The sequence below is a fragment of the Anabrus simplex genome, chromosome 3 (assembly GCF_040414725.1).
Source record: "Anabrus simplex isolate iqAnaSimp1 chromosome 3, ASM4041472v1, whole genome shotgun sequence".
NCBI classification, from domain to species: Eukaryota; Metazoa; Arthropoda; class Insecta; order Orthoptera; family Tettigoniidae; genus Anabrus; species Anabrus simplex.
In genome coordinates this window covers 184,656,965-184,675,050 of record NC_090267.1, presented here as the reverse complement: position 1 = coordinate 184,675,050, position 18,086 = coordinate 184,656,965, and the positions used below count along the sequence as shown (strand labels likewise).

At 42.5% G+C, this 18,086-nt stretch overlaps 1 protein-coding gene across 1 annotated transcript in view; it reads right to left on the bottom strand.

Moving 5' to 3' along the window:
• The window catches only part of LOC136867150 (neuropeptides capa receptor), a 580,021-nt gene that overhangs the window by 22,580 nt on the left and 539,355 nt on the right, over positions 1–18,086 (bottom strand). Inside the window, exons 2-3 of the mRNA XM_067144261.2 lie at positions 17,335–17,425; positions 525–724 (exon numbers count right to left, since the gene is read on the bottom strand). Coding sequence (XP_067000362.2) covers positions 525–724; positions 17,335–17,425 — 291 coding nt within the window. The remainder of the gene's footprint in view (positions 1–524; positions 725–17,334; positions 17,426–18,086) is intronic.

The following is an 18,086-nucleotide window of genomic DNA, read 5'->3' as shown; positions in this document are numbered from 1 at the left end:
CACACATAATCTCACACAGTCATTTTGAAAATCCTCCACTGTCTCCAGAAACAGAAGATTTCTCATTGGCTGACAACATAACGGAACAAAATTGGTGGTTGATAAGTCACAGGAGGGCAGGGGAATATGGCAACCTCTGGAACGGTAACATTATGAAACTGAGTGTCTCACACTGACATGATAGTGCGAGGAGTAGAAGGTTTCCGTTAGTTATCAAATATTCATTCGGTAACTTCCTTGTCTACCAGATCATTGGTTCTTGTCTAATTACTATCCAATTTTCTCCATCCCTTTTTTCATTAAATGTTCCCGAATTTACATGAATTAGTACGGTGGAAAGTGTTCAAAGAGCTAGGTGTCTCATGGCTGTCTTTGTTCTTGAGGGTAAACCTCGCGCTGAAATGTGCCAGCCTAAACATCACAGAGAGCCCATAAACATACTATACTCAGTTCTAACCTCAAGTAATTATCTTGAATCTACTTCATACAACATATTCAACTACATTTGAAATAAAAAAAAATACCTGGAGGATAGTCGATGTAGTTGACTGTGGTGTACGCAGCGAAAGGGACAGCACTTGCTAGTGACACTAACCACACCACAGCGATGATGCGTAAAGCTCTTCTCAACCCCTTCATGCTGTAGGAGTAGAGTGGGTGGCAAATGGCAAGATATCGCTCCATGGAGAAGGCCACTATGGTCAGCACTGATGTGTAAGACATCCTGTAGAGAAGAAACATAATTTTAATACATACATCACTAAACATGTTGTAACACTGAATTGTTAGACATTATGTCCGAAATAGGCTTGAGTTTATTTGGCACATCAATAATCTTGATGCTTAGGACTGATGTGCAAGATATTTTCGGCTGAATAAACATTTTATTTGGCACACCAATGAACTAATTTGATAATGATATTAATACTACTGTCGGGCTGAGTGGCTCAGACGGTTGAGGTGCTGGCCTTCAGACCCCATCTTGGCAGGTTCGATCCTGGCTCAGTCCGGTGGTATTTGAAGGTGCTCAAATACGTCAGCCTCGTGTCGAAAGATTTATTGGCTCGTAAAAGAACTCGTGCGGGACTAAATTTCGGGCACCTCGGTGCCCGAAAAGTAGTTATTGGGGCGTAAAGAGAATAACATTAGTATTTTATTACAACTACTAAGTAGAATGAGAAGCGTCCGTGGCTCGGGCGGCAGCGCGCCGGCCTCTCACTGCTGGGTTCCGTGTTTCAAATCCCGGTCACTCCATGTGAGATTTGTGATGGAAAAAGTGGAAGAAGGACAGGTTTTCCTTCGGGTACTCCGGTTTTCCCTGTGATCTTTCATTCCGGCAACACTCTCCAATTTCATTTCATCCATCAGTCATTAATCACTGCCCCAGAGGGATGTGAAAGGCTTCGGCAGCCGCCACAATTCCTACCCTCGCCGCTAGATGGTCGCTTCATTCATTCCATTCTTGACTCGATCGAATACTGGAAACAGGCTGTGGATTTTCACTACTAAATATAATCTACCGTGTGCAGGCATTTTAATTGGACACTATTTAGGCTGGTTTCGCGTCATTTACGACCAGATTCCTATTGGACGATCTGTGGCTGAGTTTTAATTAATTTTGAAGGGTAAACACCAAATGAGTTACCAGGGATCTTTTACATGACGGCATCGTGCAGCATGGAGTGCCAAATTGACTTTTACACGCTCTTCAAAATTCGACTACTTCTGCCAGGTTCGAACCCGCAATCTTCGGACCTGTAAGCCGACACTCGACTACTGATCCAAATAACAAGCTGATTCATCATTATTTATTTATCGGATGGCTTTTAGTGCCGGAAGTGTCCAAGGATATGATACAGCTCACCGAGTGCAGGTGTTCGTATTTGACGTCTATGGGTGATGTGCGCGTCTGGGTAGGCACATATCCTACTCCTGTCGTGTGGGCTCAGTGATTAACGCCTCCATCCGACGGACGAATCACCATCAACAGCGTCATGTGGCCCCACTCCTTATGAAAACCGCTGAGAGATTTGGGATTGAACTAAGGGTTTTGGAACGTAATCAAGCGATCAGAAATTATATACCACCACCTCTCTTATCATTCCGGCCATTCCGATGAAATTTTCCTCCACCGACGGGACTCGAACCGGATAACCACGGTGCCAGACCATAAAGACTTGACGCCTTAAAGATCATGCCCACCAGACGGGCAGTTAACTCAGCTGATCAACACCAACATACATGATGCGCCTAAAATAAGCTCGGTGAAGGCTATCAGAACACAAACAAAACAGAAGACACAAACAAATTTGCTTTATTTTCCTTCAAAATAATCGCTATGTGCTTCAAAGACAACAAAGACAACGGTGTCATACAACTTCTGAAAACTGTCAACAAAGTTCCTTTTAGGAATCGATCATAGAACGGCTGTCACACGATGTTGGATGGCTGCCACGTCGGCGATCAATAGAGTTTTGATCTTGGAGTTTAGCAGGCGACTCCTGTTTCGTCACAGCAAATTTGGTCACCGCCATTCTATCGACTGCCTCTTGGATTCCGAGTCGAAAGGGTAGCACCAAGTCTTATTTCCTGTGAAGATGATTCGCAGAAAGGATGAATTCTGCTTACACATGGTAATGAAATCTCCAGAAGTTTCCATTCATTTTGCTTTCTGTTCACCTATCAGTTTGTGCAGCACAAATCGGGAACAGATCTTCGTCTTACCCAATCATTGTGGACAATGGTGCGCACCGTGTGCTTGCTAATGCCCAATTCCTTCACCATCAATCCTAGACTTTCTCGCCGATATTGTGTCAGCATGTGTCGTACTCGCTCGATCATGTTTGAAGTTCTGCTTGTCAACGGCTGAACCGAACTTTACTCATCCGAAGTCGTTTTCTTTCATTCCCAAAAGCGTTTGACCATTCAAACATCCGAAGACGGCCAATTACATTTTGGAACTAGTGCCGTGGAACTCCCCATAGAGTTCTTAAAACCTGAATACCGAGTTTGATGGACCAACGATTGCAACCAAAGGCCAGAAAGCCCAAGACTGGAGTCAAGAATGAAGCATGAACTTTGAAGGAAAATACACGGTGACCGAAAAGTCCGTTAACATTTGACAAGGCAATACTTCATGGAATATTGGAGGTAGAGAGGTAATAATCGACACACACCATTGGCATGATATAGGGGTTTATTCATACCAAAATAAAGTAAATAAAGCTTCACTAACAGTGCCCTTTCAAGTAATGTCAACATGCCGCGATTGCAGGCGTATCTGACGCTTTCTCTCAGGAGAGCTCCTTTTATACCCGGGTCTCACTCGACATCACTGACGTGTTGCTGTTGTGACGTATTGTGCAATGTGGTTAAGATATCTTGAGAGCTTTCTCCAAAACTAATCTTTCCATCCGGTTGTAAGAAAAAAATACCAAACGATGTCTGTGCATAGGCAACACTGCACCGAGGAGTCGATCACATCAAACAAGAAAGGAGCAGAGTGAGCGGAAGCAGTACTGGGGGGGGGGGATAGTAGGAGAGGTTTACCGTGGTAGGTACCAAACATCAAAAAAGAACACCACCTTTCAAAAAATTTTTAGATGACCAAGTGTATTGGAACAGCAGCTTTAAACGAGAATACAGTACACACTAACATTTTTGGAGAAAATAGATCCTCAAATATACCCTGGACATTTTAAGAAAAGTAGTAAAGGGATAATTAAGCTAAACCTACAGAATTAAATTGACCAATATATATATAAGATTAAAAAGGAACTGCCATGCAAGGTCCGTGCTTTAACAGTTTTCCCAAAGTTGTACGGATAATCATCTCAGATGATATATTTCTTAAGCAGAGTTTCAAAAACCTTTGAAAGAACAACTCTTTTTTTTGTCAATAAAATTGGTGAAAAAAGTTTATCACAATATACACCTTGTTAAGCAAGAAGATATAGTCTGAGCAAAAATCCCAGACATTGATTATAAAGGCAAAATAGCTCGGGTCCCCGTTCTAGAGGAAAAGTTTTCGAAAGGGGACTAACCCACAGATAAGTTTGGACAAAATTACAAAAAATCGTGACATAGAACACTGTGTCAGCGTGAGTCTCGACCATATGATGGAACTAGATCACAAAACCAGTTTTCTCAATTATAATTTTTTTTTTGAAAAGAGAGGTGTCACATACACAATCACCTCAAATGATAATTATTAATATTATTATCTGATCAAATCTGGAGGGAACAAGTACACTTTTACCATGAAGATCAAGAAATATTTGGCCACAAAAAAAAAAAAACGAGTACGCCTCCAGGGCGCCCTAATATAAAAAACATATACACCTAATAAAAGAGAAAAGGGTAGGGTAAAAAGGAGGATCAGTAACAATAAGGATAAGTCAGGCTGAAAAGAAAGGAAACTCCGACTGCGTAATGCTGGAGAATGTTTGATCTGCCAATAGATGTTTTCCAGAATCATCTAAGGTTGAGAAAGTTCTGTTTCACAATGTTTAGGCTCAGTCCACATCAGCAAGTGTTAAGCACTAAACATCAATTAATCTTAATCAGTTTGAAGGTGGCAGGGAGTTAGACTCGAACCAAGGCCTTGAAAGTTTTCATAGCATGCCATCACTCAAAATGCCGAAACAGGCCGAGTTTAAAGTTTCCAAAACAAGTTTAGTAAATGATATGTTTAGCTCACCAAAGTCCTTTCAGAATAACTCCATCAGCTGGTAGGGAAGAAAATGGCGCAGCACACGGCAAGCCGTGCGAGGTCCGTAGTCCCTCCACACACACACACACACACACACACACACAAAATTTACAGAAGATGATGCCAGTCTGCCCAAGACGGGACAAGCAGTCCAATATATACACGCCCGGAAGCGAGAAAGATCATGTGATATGGCAGATGACGTAGTAGGTGCGAGGCAGACAGAAAGACAGCAGTCAGTGTGTCGAGAAATGTCGGAGGGTAACGACAGGTGAGCAAAAAGTAAGGTAATTCCGATGATAGGAAGAAGTATTGATAACCAGAGCAGATAATAATAATAGCATTATAGTCTTGTAGAAACATAAAATTGTAGAGTATGTGGAGATGTACATGCGACGAAGTTTGCAGAAACTCGTAGAACGTCGATGGAGAGGTTATGGCAGTAGCACGTTACACTGTCCAGCGCCATCTGTTGGCCTGTTTGTGCACTCGTTGTCAATAAAACCCCATGTCATGTCAAGCGTATGTGGACATTTGTTCCTAAAGTGTTGCTGTCCAGCAACACAGGATGTCTTTGTGTACGGTACCTTATTTTAGTGTCAAACCCCCATGTCATGCCAATCATGTATGTCAATTATTACATCTCTACCTCCCATATTCCGTGAAGTATTGCGTCGTCAAATTTTAACGGACTTTTGGGTGATCATGTACTTGAAACCAAGAGATTGGCTCTCTTTCCACGACTTACAATACGTGACCTGCTGTGCGAAAAGGGACCTAAAGTGGGTTTTTCATTTTTTAGACTTTTGTAGTTCTAACATTTGCGTAAGTTAGTGAGCATTTACAAAAAAGGGTTAATGCTTCTAGGTGCAATAATTCAGAAGATATTAACTGTTGTTATTAAGGAAACTATATTTTGAGAGCAACACAATTACGACTTTGACTAATTTTCTTACCAATTGTACGAAGTGGCGAAGGCTCGAATTGCTGCGTAACTTAGTTTGTTAAGAAGACCCATAGGTAGCGCAAGAAGTCAAAACATAAAAAAACCTAGCTCGATAGCTGCAGTCGCTTAAGTGCGGCCAGTATCCAGTATTCGGGAGATAGTGGGTTCGAACCCCACTGTCGGCAGCCCTGAAGATGGTTTTCCGTGGTTTCCCATTTTCACACCAGGCAAATGCTGGGGCTATACCTTCATTAAGGCCACGGCCGCTTCCTTCCCACATCCAGCCCTCTACCGTCCCATCGTCGCCATGAGACCTATCTGTGTCGGTGCGACGTAAAAAAAAAAAAAAAAAAGAAAAACATAGAAACGCCGAGCTGAGTGGCTCAGTCGATTGAGGCGCTGGCCATGTAACCCCAACTTGGCAGGTTCGATCCTGGCTCAGTCCGGTGGTATTTGAAGGTGCTCAAATAGGTCACCCTCGCTTCAGTAGATTTACTGGCACGTAAAAGTACTCCCGTGGGACAAAATTCCGGTACCCCGGCGTCTCCGAAAACCGTCGAAAAGTAGTTAGTGGGACGTAAAGACAATAATCTTATTATTATTAAAACATAGAAATGCAATTTTTACACCCCAGACAATTTTGTTCAGCTCCACTGAAAGTTTCCATTGCCGACTTCGGGTCACTTTCCGCACAACAGGTTACATATTAAATAATTCGACAGGGTTGTTTAATCTCAGTATAGACTAGATGAGTTCGTTGACGTGCCAGGTAAACTGAAGTTTATTTTCAATAAGGTGTCTTACGCAGAAGTGCTCATCAAAATCATTTATGAATATAGTAGCCTGCAGTTTGTTCCCGAAAGGGCGTGTTCCGGCGTTGATCACATGAGTTGATTGATGTGCCTAGTTAAATTTATTTTACACAGGATGTCTTCTACTGGTGTATCTAAAAACTGAAAGACCAGGTGATTTGGCCGTGTGGTTAGGAGCACGCAGCTGTGAGCTTGCATCCGGGAAATAGTGGGTTCGAACCCCACTGTCGGTAGTTCTGAAGATGATTTTCAGTGGTTTCCCATTTTCACACAAGGCAAATGCTGGGGATGTACCTTAATTAACGCCACGGCCGCTTCCTTTACACTCCTAGGTATTTCCTATCCCATCTTCGCCATAAAACCTGTATGTGTCGGTGCGACGTAACGCAAATTGAAAAAAGTGAGTTTTCTAATGGTTTCGTCCTCTTCAAGTATACCATTAAGCAAAATTTCCCGTCCTGAGCATCGTCCATGACAATATTTTAAATCCATGTGGAGCATAGGGATTCCTCCATGTGCCTCTTTACATGACCATGTTCAGCACATATGTCGGCGATTTTACAAGCTCCTTCCTGAATGTTATGTCTTCGGGGTTTCTTTGGCCGTCCCCACTTTCCTGAAAGTGTTTTCCAGGGTCCTCTCGTTTCAAAATCCAATTCTCATTTTCAGTAATAATGTTATTGGCTTTACGTCCCACTAATTACTTCTACGGTTTTCGGAAATGGCGAGGTGCCGGAATTCTGTCTCGCAGGAGTTCTTTTACGTACCAGCAAATCTACCAACACGAGGCTGACGTATATGAGCACCTTCAAATACCACCGGACTGAGCCTGGATCGAACCTACCAAGTTGGGGTCAGAAGGCCAGCGCCTCAACCGTCTGAGCCACTCAGCCCGGCAAATTTCTCATTTTCCTTTTCGTATCAAGATCATCTGCAAGAGATCAGTCCATATGTAATTGCATTTGGGTTCGGTAATACAACATTTTCGGACAGCCTACTGAATTAACCCCTTCTCTTTAGGTTTAATGTCCGGCTCAATGGCTAAATGGTTAGCGTGCTCTGGGTCCCGAATTCGATTCCCGGCCGGGAAGGGAGATTTTAATTCATTGGTTAATTGCGATGGCTCGTAGCTGGGTGTGTGTATCGTCTTCATCATTATAAATAATCATAGGTAGGGCCCCATCCTCACCGAGGTGCAGGTCGCTTATACGGCGTCAACTCGAAAGACCTGCACTAGGCCTCTTCAGAGGCCACACACCATTATTATTATTATTATTATTATTATTATTATTATTATTATTATTATTATCAGTTTTAATGTCTTAACTTGCTTTGTGTGACAACAATCGTGCGTGCGGCACCACATCCTCTGTGTGGTCCGTGCTTAATGTTATAAGAGGTGGCTGCAATAATATACTAATTTGAAGGGGACCGAGCTCGATAGCTGCAGTCGCTTAAGTGCGGCCAGTATCCAGTAGGCTATTCGGGAGATAGTAGGCTCGAACCCCACTGTCGGCAACCCTGAAACAGTTATCAATGGTGTTATATAGTCCGGGAGCGTACACGGACGATCGAGCCACTCTGCAAGTTTAGCTAGAAACACCGACCGAACCCTGCGAGACATCCACCATTTTTTTCTCAAAGTAACGTGCAGTAATTCACTAAATTTGCGTTAACTGTTGTACATATTTTCTGTGCAGTTTTAAAGTTTATAGGAACTACAAATAGCCTTCAAAATTTCCAACTTCTTTCGACTACCATCATTGACATCCACCTTTCAAAAATGTATTGGTGTTTCATGGTGCATTCCCCTGAAAAATACGTCATAAAATTCAACCTTGCGGACAACTGCATACAAATTATTGATAAACCTAAAGCGGAATGTTAAGAGAAAGATATTACTGCAGAGATCTCGAGACATGTTTTTTTTAAAGATATCCTGATATAAAATAAATATACCATATTTTATTGAACTATCACAAGTGTTTAATATCTTCATTTTAATAGAACCAAATATTTGTGCTCCAGAACATTCTCCAAACAACAAGAAAGAAAACATGAATTTTAACTGACGTTTTCGGTAATCCGAATAATTTTAATCTGTTTTTGTCCTTGTCTATTGTATTTATTCTTGAAACTATTCGGCTCATGATGTCTACAAGATAGACGAAACATGTACTAATATTCTGTTAACTGTTAATTTTAAAAAAAATCTTTTAGTATTGTAAAGGTGGAAACTTTGACTGTACCTTTTGAAAAAAGTATCCCTGATATACCAGAGAAAACATGTTTACCAAAGGTTCATCGTAAAGGACTCGCGTAGCTGTACAGAAGCTGTCCACTAGTAAGAAGAACCCTCAGTTTTCACTGTGGTCTCAAACACCAATGCACACACCGGACGTGTTGACTGGCAAGTGGGGAGGTAACGACTCAGGTTGGTCGAATAATGTCGCTTGAAGCGCTCACTCTGTTGACTGTGGGAGTTTCATCTGTTTGCGACGTGGGTTTTCTATCTTGGCAATCAAAAATAACTCATTCCGTCCTACGCACACTTAAAATACAACTGTTTAAAAAATTGCTTTTGTCTATTGGTCGACGCACTGTGCGCCATCTTCGGAGGATCAGCCTGACATAAGAATGTAGTAAATATGTAATTAAATATGTTATGTTGGGTATTCAGCCCGAAGGCTGGTTGGATCCTCAACAGGTTCACAATTAGCTGTCATAGAAGGCCTAGGTGTTACTGAAGACGCGTACTAGGAGAAATAAGGAGTGAGGTAGTTTCCCGTTGCTTTCCTCACTGCGCCAGAAGTTGCTATTGTACATCAGTCTGCCAAGCCCACTGAAATGCGTGCACCAACCGATCCTATGAGCGACATTTTCACACCATTCATAGCAGGGACTGGCTGCATAAGGATTGGTGTTACTAGCGTCACTTACACCTCAGCCACTTTCATATTGTCAAAGCCAAGCATAAGACTGAGACAGGTCAATGAAAGTAACAATTTTATTCTAGCCCATACCAGAAGACATAGTGCACTGTAAACATTAAATTTTGCCAGCAAAGGCCTAATTAAATATGCAGTATTCATAAAATATGTAGTAGTACTAGTAGTTGTACCTGTTCTTTGCACGGGAATTTGCAATGGGTTACATGCTTCCTTCATGAATTTATGCGAAGTTACATGCCTATACTCAAACATTTAATACGACATGTTAAGCATATTTTTCTACGAAAGCACGTGACAGTAACATGAAGTATGATAAAGATGAGGAAAGTACAGCCATAATGAGGATGATTACAGTTTGTTGTATGGTATAGTTCCTGGTCCGAAGTTATGCGAAATTCTCAGTTACATATTGTTGTTTCTCTGACCACAGGAATGGCGCTTTGGCAGAAGACTTATGCAACCCATCATTGATGATAATCTCCATTAGACACTCTATGTCGTGACACGTTTGGTGTTTACCCGACAAAATTCATTAAATCTCAGCCATAGACGCCCAAGAGAGTTTCGGTTTACTCGGTTTGCCATCTAGGGGGGCCTAGAGTAAAACGGAACGTCGAAATTGACGAGCAGACAGCCAGATGGCGTCAAATTGAAATGTCTGCACACGGTAGCTGAGGCCATACGATTATTATTATTATTATTATTATTATTATTATTATTATTATTATTATTATTATTATTGTTGTAACCAAGGTTGAAGTTTACAGAACACAACTTTTATTGCTTCACTTTATGATATTTACACAAATAACTGAAATTTAATTTGAAGCAAAAAAGAATATTGAATCTTGAGAAAAGTCTGTCTTTATACAATATGTACAGGTTTACAGTCTTTATATACACTTCTATCTTGAAAAGATAGTCTTTGTGAATTGACACGTTGATAGTCGAAAACTATCTGGCACACTAACATGAATGTCTTTGAGAGTCCTTGTTTGTTGAAGTGCCTGAATTCCTAAAAAGCAAGTTCAATTGATTGAAGAAATTCCACCTAGCGAAACTAAGGGAGCTTGCATAGATTAAGGAATGAAAATGGCTTGTAAAAGAATTACGGAACATAGGCAGTGGAAACAGGAAAGGGAGCGGTGACCAGAGGTGAAACCTCGTACTGCCAGAAATTCAGTCCACCTGGTCGAAGCACATTTTCAAGAGGAGTAGCCTCCGTGCTCGACGTAGGGTGTATTCTGGAGCTGGACACCGGGCAAGTGGGCAATTGAGCAGGCAGGGAGCTCCTATTTATAGTACACTCGATGGTCAGGCACGCGCACTGAGGGCTGCGCGTCGAAGCTAGCAGAATGATACACAGGCGCGCTTGCAGCTGGCTGGTGGAGCGAGAAAGGGAGCGCCGGACATACAACACCCCCCCCTCCTAAATACGCCGGTACGGCGTGAAACGGCGGCGGCGCTGGCGGCGACTGCGATGCTGGGGCGGAGCTGCTGATGGTTCTGTTGTATTGTCCGGAGCTGGAACTGGGCGGAGTGGCGCTGTCTCGTCCTGAAAGGAACCCATTGTTATTAAATGATCTAAAGCGCGTTCAGCAATAGATTTATCAGGTTTAGCAATAGCATCAATAGCTGGACAGGGGCGGTAGCGCAGACGTATCTGATCTTGATGGCGGCAGATACGTTTCTCCGTAGTCTGTATCTCGTATAGACGATGACCCAAAGATCTGCAGATGACTCCAGGTATCCAGAGTGGGTTGGATTTGAATGTCCTGGTGTAGACCTTGTCGTTGAGGGCGAACTTCGTTGGTGAGGTCTTATGCTGGGCCGGAAGAGGCTGTAACAGAGAAAGCAAAGTTCTGTGAGGTCGTCCATGGAGCTTCTGTGCAGGAGTGATATTATCAGCGCCGGGTAGAGTTCTGTAGTTGTTTAAGAGTTGGAGCAAGGCTTGGTCTTTAGTTAAGCCTGAAGAGACAGCTTTCTTCATACTTCTTTTAAATGTTTGTACGAAGCGTTCAGCTTCACCATTAGATTGAGGGTGAAAAGGTGGTGCAAGGATATGACGAATGCCATTATGTGTACAAAAGTTCTGAAAAGCAGTAGCTGTAAATTGAGGTCCGTTGTCTGAAATGAGTACTTGCGGTAAACCTTCTGTAGTAAAGATTTTCTGGAGAGCACGAATGGTAGCTTCGGTTGTAGTAGTCGAATGCATATCCACGACATATGGAAAGTTTGACAGTGAATCGATGACTATTAACCACATGGAATTGAGGAAAGGACCTGCGAAATCGATGTGAACTCGTTCCCATGGAGTAGTAGCAGGAGGCCATGAAGCAAGATCAGAAGACGGGGCGTTCTGATTCGTTTGACATTGCTCACAATGACGTATTAGCTTTTCGATGGCGGCATCAATACCGGGCCAGTAGCAGTGTTGACGGGCGAGTTGCTTTGTTCTGGAGATACCCCAATGGCTTTGGTGTAATAATTCGAGAACTTGTTTCTGTAGGCTAAGTGGGATAACCACTCGGAAGATGGTGCCTGCTTCTAGTAATACAACTCCGGCACGAGTCGTGAGACGATGCTGCATACGATGATAAGGTGCCAGGTGGGCAGGAAGTGTGCTCTGCAGAGGCCAACCGTTGCGGATGTAAGTACGTACAGTAGCAAGTGTACTGTTCTTATCCGTAGCTTTAGCTATGCAGGTAGCATCAATAGGAAAACTGGATACAGTATCTTCAAGTTCTATGTCCAACTGAAGACATTCAGATTCTTGAGAATCGAAGGCAGTATCAGGACCAACGGGTAAGCGGGAGAGGGCATCAGCATTACAATGCTGGGATGTGGCTCGATATACAATCTGATAGGAATAATCAGAAAGGAACATGGACCATCTTTGAAGCTTTCTGAGGGAATTCTCTGGGATCTTATTACCAGGATGGAATAAGTGTACGAGAGGCTTATGATCGGTAATGATCAGGAAATGGTTGCCATAGAGATATTCATTGAAACGGCGAATACCAAAGATGATGGCTAAAGCTTCTTTCTCTATCTGTGAGTATCGACGTTGATGGTCATTAAGTGTTTTCGAAGCGAAGGCGATGGGGCGTTCTTGTCCATGACGATCCTTCTGGGAGAGAACGGCACCGACACCGTAGTCTGAAGCGTCAGTAGCTAGCGTGATGATCTTGTCGGGCTGAAAATGAGTGAGTTGTATAGCTTGAATTAAGGCGTTGTTGATTGTTTTCCATGCCTGTTGGCATTGCGGAGTCCACTGAAACTTAACACCTTTTTTACGTAGAGCGTTTAATGGAGCTGCCACTGTAGCGAAGTGTGGAATGAACTTATTATAATAGTTTGCTTTGCCTATGAAGGACTGAAGCTGCTTGAGGTTCTGAGGTGCTGGCATGTTTACTATCGCTGAGACATTCTGTGTACTAGGACGAATTCCATTCTTATCAAGTATATGTCCTAGGTAGTGAACTTGAGGCTGAAAGAAGGTACATTTAGCGAGATTCGCTCGTAGTCCATTGTCTTTCAATTTCTGGAGAAGGAGGCGTAGATTGGTTAGATGTTCCTGATGATCTTTTCCAGTAACAATAATATCATCCAGGTAGTTAGCACAACCGGGAATGGAGGCGGTGAGTTGAGCCAAATAGCGCTGAAAAATAGCCGCTGAGGATGAAACACCGAATGGGAGCCGCTGGAGCTGGAGCAGTCCGAGAGGAGTGTTGAGTGTGAGAAATTTCTTAGATTCTTCGTCTAAAAGTAGCTGGAGATATGCTTCTTTAAGATCAACTCGAGAGAAGAATTGTCCACCAGAGAGACGACGGAATAAGTCTTCTGTACGTGGAATAGGAAAGATATCTGTGTCGAGTTGTGCGTTGACTGTAGATCGAAAATCGCCACAAAGTCGAACATTACCATCAGGTTTCTTGATTACCACGAGTGGAGTAGCCCATGGACTAGAAGTAACTGGTACAACAATTCCAGTTTGTATCCATCTTTCTAATTCTTTCGTGACCTGGTCTTGAAGTGCTAGGGGTACTGGACGGGCTTTGAGGAAGCGAGGCTTAGCTCCGGATTTCAGCTGTATGTGAGCTGTATAGTCTTTGGCTGTTCCGAGCTGAGAGTCGAAGACTTCAGGAAACTGCGCTAGGAGAGCGGTAACGTCAGAAGTAGGATGCAATGTAGATACGACGTTAATGTTGTCATGTATCTGGAAACCAAATAAGTTAAATAGATCCATGCCCATAATGTTAGATGCAGTGTAGTTGTTAACTACGAGAAGAGGAATGGCTTTCTGAATTCCTTTATAACTAGCCTGAAGCTTGATTTGATCTTTGATGTCAATTTTCTTCTTGTTAAATGTCACGAGCTGGATGTCAGCTGGAGAGCATGAAGGTGAACCTAAGTTGTGGTAGGTAGTCAGGTTAATAATAGAGACAGGTGATCCAGTATCTAATTGAAAATCGACAGATCGATCAGAGAATGAGAGAGGAATGATGATTTTGTGAGAATCCTTGGTGGGAAGAATAAGATTGATCTGATCAACTTCCATGTCTTGGCGGGGCTGTATATGCTTCCGGCGTGCTGCAGTAGTCTTAGCAGGGCGGAGCGAACTTTGACAGACAGTCTTAATGTGTCCAAGTTTATTACATCGTTCACAAGTAGCTTTGAAAAAACGACAGTCACGACGTTCATGATGCTTGAAACAACCTCGGCAGGAAGGCAGGAGTTTCGAGGTGCTTTTAGAATTGGGCTTCCGTGTAGCATTACGAGAGGGAACCTGGCGAGAATGCTTGGTGGAGAGCGCCTTATCCGTACGGTTCACTGTAGCAGAGGACTTGCGGGCCTGAGGCGAGACTTGTGCAACTTCGTGTGGAGAAGCTATGGCTGCGGCAGTCTTGGTAGTAAGCTCATAAACCGTAGCAATACGCTGGACGTCTTCTAAAGAAGGGTTACTCTGCTTGACAGCGTCAAAACGTATTTTGTCTTCAGGAGTATGTAAAATTATCATGTCCCGAATGAGAGAATCAGTGTAGGATGAACCACAACCGTCCTTGGAGCAGATGAACTGGCAGGGTTTAGCTAGACCACGCAATTCAGTTATCCATTCAGTATGTGTCTGATGGGGTTGCTTTCTGCTTTGAAAAAATTTATAGCGAGCAGCCACTATGTGAGGAGCTTTGGCATAGTGTTCCGTGAGACGGGCCAAGAGCTGCGTGAAGGGTACCTCAGATAAGTGTTCTTCCGGACTTAATTTATGTAGTAATTCACACGTAGCATTGCCAACCGAACTAAGAAATAGTGCGCGGCGGCGTTGATCATCTGTGACAGAATGGCAGATGAAATGCTGTTGCAAACGGGCTAAATAAACTGACCATTCTTCCTTAGCCGGATCAAAAGCAGAGAACGGAGGAATAGCTGATGGCTGTGTAGAGACAGAAATAGCTTGAATAGCCTGAAGTAATGCTGCCTGTTGTTGTTGCATAAACTGTTGTTGTTGCTGCTGTAAGGCTTGGAAGACCGTAGCGAGTTGTTCCGCAGTAGCCATTGCGAGATGCGTGCAAGAAAGAGTAAGGTAAGCTGTGTGTCAGAACTGGTTGGAGTGTCGTTGTTGTTTAGCACGTCGCCGTAGAGTTGACAACTGGGCCTGTTGAATTGTAGTGTCGTGTTTACCTCGTCACTATAGAGTTGGCGAATGGGGCTGATGACGTGTAGTTTGTTGCTTTTTTACCTCGTCGCTATAGAGTTGGCAACTGGGGTCGAAGAATGGTAGTGGTGGTTGCGTTTTTACCTCGTCGCCATAGAGTTGGCAACTGGTGTCGAAGAATGGTAGGTGGTTGCTTTTTTACCTCGTCGCCATAGAGTTGTGTTGTAACCAAGGTTGAAGTTTACAGAACACAACTTTTATTGCTTCACTTTATGATATTTACACAAATAACTGAAATTTAATTTGAAGCAAAAAAGAATATTGAATCTTGAGAAAAGTCTGTCTTTATACAATATGTACAGGTTTACAGTCTTTATATACACTTCTATCTTGAAAAGATAGTCTTTGTGAATTGACACGTTGATAGTCGAAAACTATCTGGCACACTAACATGAATGTCTTTGAGAGTCCTTGTTTGTTGAAGTGCCTGAATTCCTAAAAAGCAAGTTCAATTGATTGAAGAAATTCCACCTAGCGAAACTAAGGGAGCTTGCATAGATTAAGGAATGAAAATGGCTTGTAAAAGAATTACGGAACATAGGCAGTGGAAACAGGAAAGGGAGCGGTGACCAGAGGTGAAACCTCGTACTGCCAGAAATTCAGTCCACCTGGTCGAAGCACATTTTCAAGAGGAGTAGCCTCCGTGCTCGACGTAGGGTGTATTCTGGAGCTGGACACCGGGCAAGTGGGCAATTGAGCAGGCAGGGAGCTCCTATTTATAGTACACTCGATGGTCAGGCACGCGCACTGAGGGCTGCGCGTCGAAGCTAGCAGAATGATACACAGGCGCGCTTGCAGCTGGCTGGTGGAGCGAGAAAGGGAGCGCCGGACATACAACAATTATTATTATTATTATTATTATTATTATTATTATCGTATCGTATCGTAGTCCGTTTACCCTCCAGGGTTGGCTTTTCCCTCGGACTCAGCGAGGGATCCCACCTCTACCGCTTGAAGGGCAGTGTCCTGGAGCTTGAGACTTTCGGTAGGGGGATACAACTGGGGAGGTGGACCAGTACCTCGCCCAGGCGGCCTCACCTGCTATGCTGAACAGGGGCCTTGTGAGGGGATGGGAAGACTGGAAGGGATAGACAAGGAAGAGGGAAGGAAGCGGCCGTGGCCTTAAGGTAGGTACCATCCCGGCATTTGCCTGGAGGAGAAGTGGGAAACCACGGAAAACCACTTCCAGGATGGCTGAGGAGGGAATCGAACCCCCTCTACTCAGATGACCTCCCGAGGCTGAGTGGACCCCGTTCCAGCCCTCGTACCACTTTTCAAATTTCGTGGCAGAGCCGGGAATCGAACTCGGACCTCCGGGGATGGCAGCTAATCACATAATCACTACACCACAGAGGCGGATTATAATAATAATAATAATAATAATAATAATAATAATAATAATAATAATAATAATAATAATAATAATAATAATAATTATTATTATTACCTCCCTTATTATCTATTCTATCGAAAAAAGTAAAATGGCTCTTTAGTTCTTTCCATTAACCCACCTTGAAGTGACATGAACCAAGTATTCCACGGGACTTGGACTAAAAATCCGTTTTTTTTGAAAGCATTTCAGTTATTTGAAGTCGTACGATAAATATATTTACGACATAAAATAATGAAAACGACATATACTTAAGACCTAATTTAACAAATATATATGTTTATTTTGTGGGAGTGTAAAATCACTGTTTCAATACTCCTATAAAGCCCCAGTCTATTTAGGGACTTAGAAATAAATTTGGCCCTAAAACCTACCCAAGGACAGGTATATTATAAACATGAAGTTTGGTGGAAATATATCGAGTAGTTTTTTAATTGTACGAACTCAAACAGACAAACAGATACCAAGGCTAAAAATATTCAGATGGTCATTATTAGACCTGAAATGGATAACTGTACGAATATTTAGCCTAAATATTCAACGTACAGACACACGGCCGTTACGATCTTATTAATATAAATTGATGTTTCATAGTCTTAATCGTAAATTTTCCTTCATAAATGCTATATTCAACGGTAAAACGGTGTCAAAGAATCCGCTCGATGAGTCTCCAGTTTATCCCATATAAGCAGACGTCTACCAGATAATTTATATTATAACAAGTGTATATTTTAATATGATCCTACTTTCCCTTACCCCTTCATCAGCGTGTTTTAAGTTACTAACAACAGAGGAGCAGACTACTTACATCTCGGATACAACAGCCCGGAACTTGCAGAGCGTCTCGCCCAGGACCCATGGGTATTGTTGCCAGAAGACGCTGAGGTCGTTAGGAAGTCCTGTAAACAAGTGGAGTAAGTTATAGCAATACCACGAAAACCGATACGCCAATGCAGTTCGGTAAACACACTTACAAAATTCTTAACGTACAACATTGAAAAACTATAAATGGTCTGTATTGTAAAAAAATAAATATAAAAGAGACGAACTGAATTATTGATTCGTAGGGTACAAGGAGATGAAAGCTGTAGTTAAATGGATCACATCGTTACTCTAGTAGGTAACTAGGTGATGTTACAGCATATTATTATTATTAATTAAATTAATTGAAAAATAATAATATTGGTTTCTTATTCTTCTTCCTCTTCAACTGCCGCTGAGAATTTTAAAAACTAATGCTTGCTCATACTTGGTCATGTCCATTGTTCATATGAGTCAAGAGCATGAACGGGACAATAAGTGTACAGCCAACATCTTTCAGATTCCACAGCATCGTACGGTAAAATGCAGTATGTCGCTGCCTCTCAATAATACAAAGACCTTTTTTTTAAAATGCTATTTGCTCGGGTCGTTGAACTATGTGGATATTTTGCCCCTACTAGCACCATATTGTATGAACCTGCGTGTAATTGGAATGGCGGTAGTGTGGAATGTTGTGTGTAAGGAAAAAAAGATTAAGGAAATCACAAACACCCTGTACCCAGGCTAGGGATATTAATC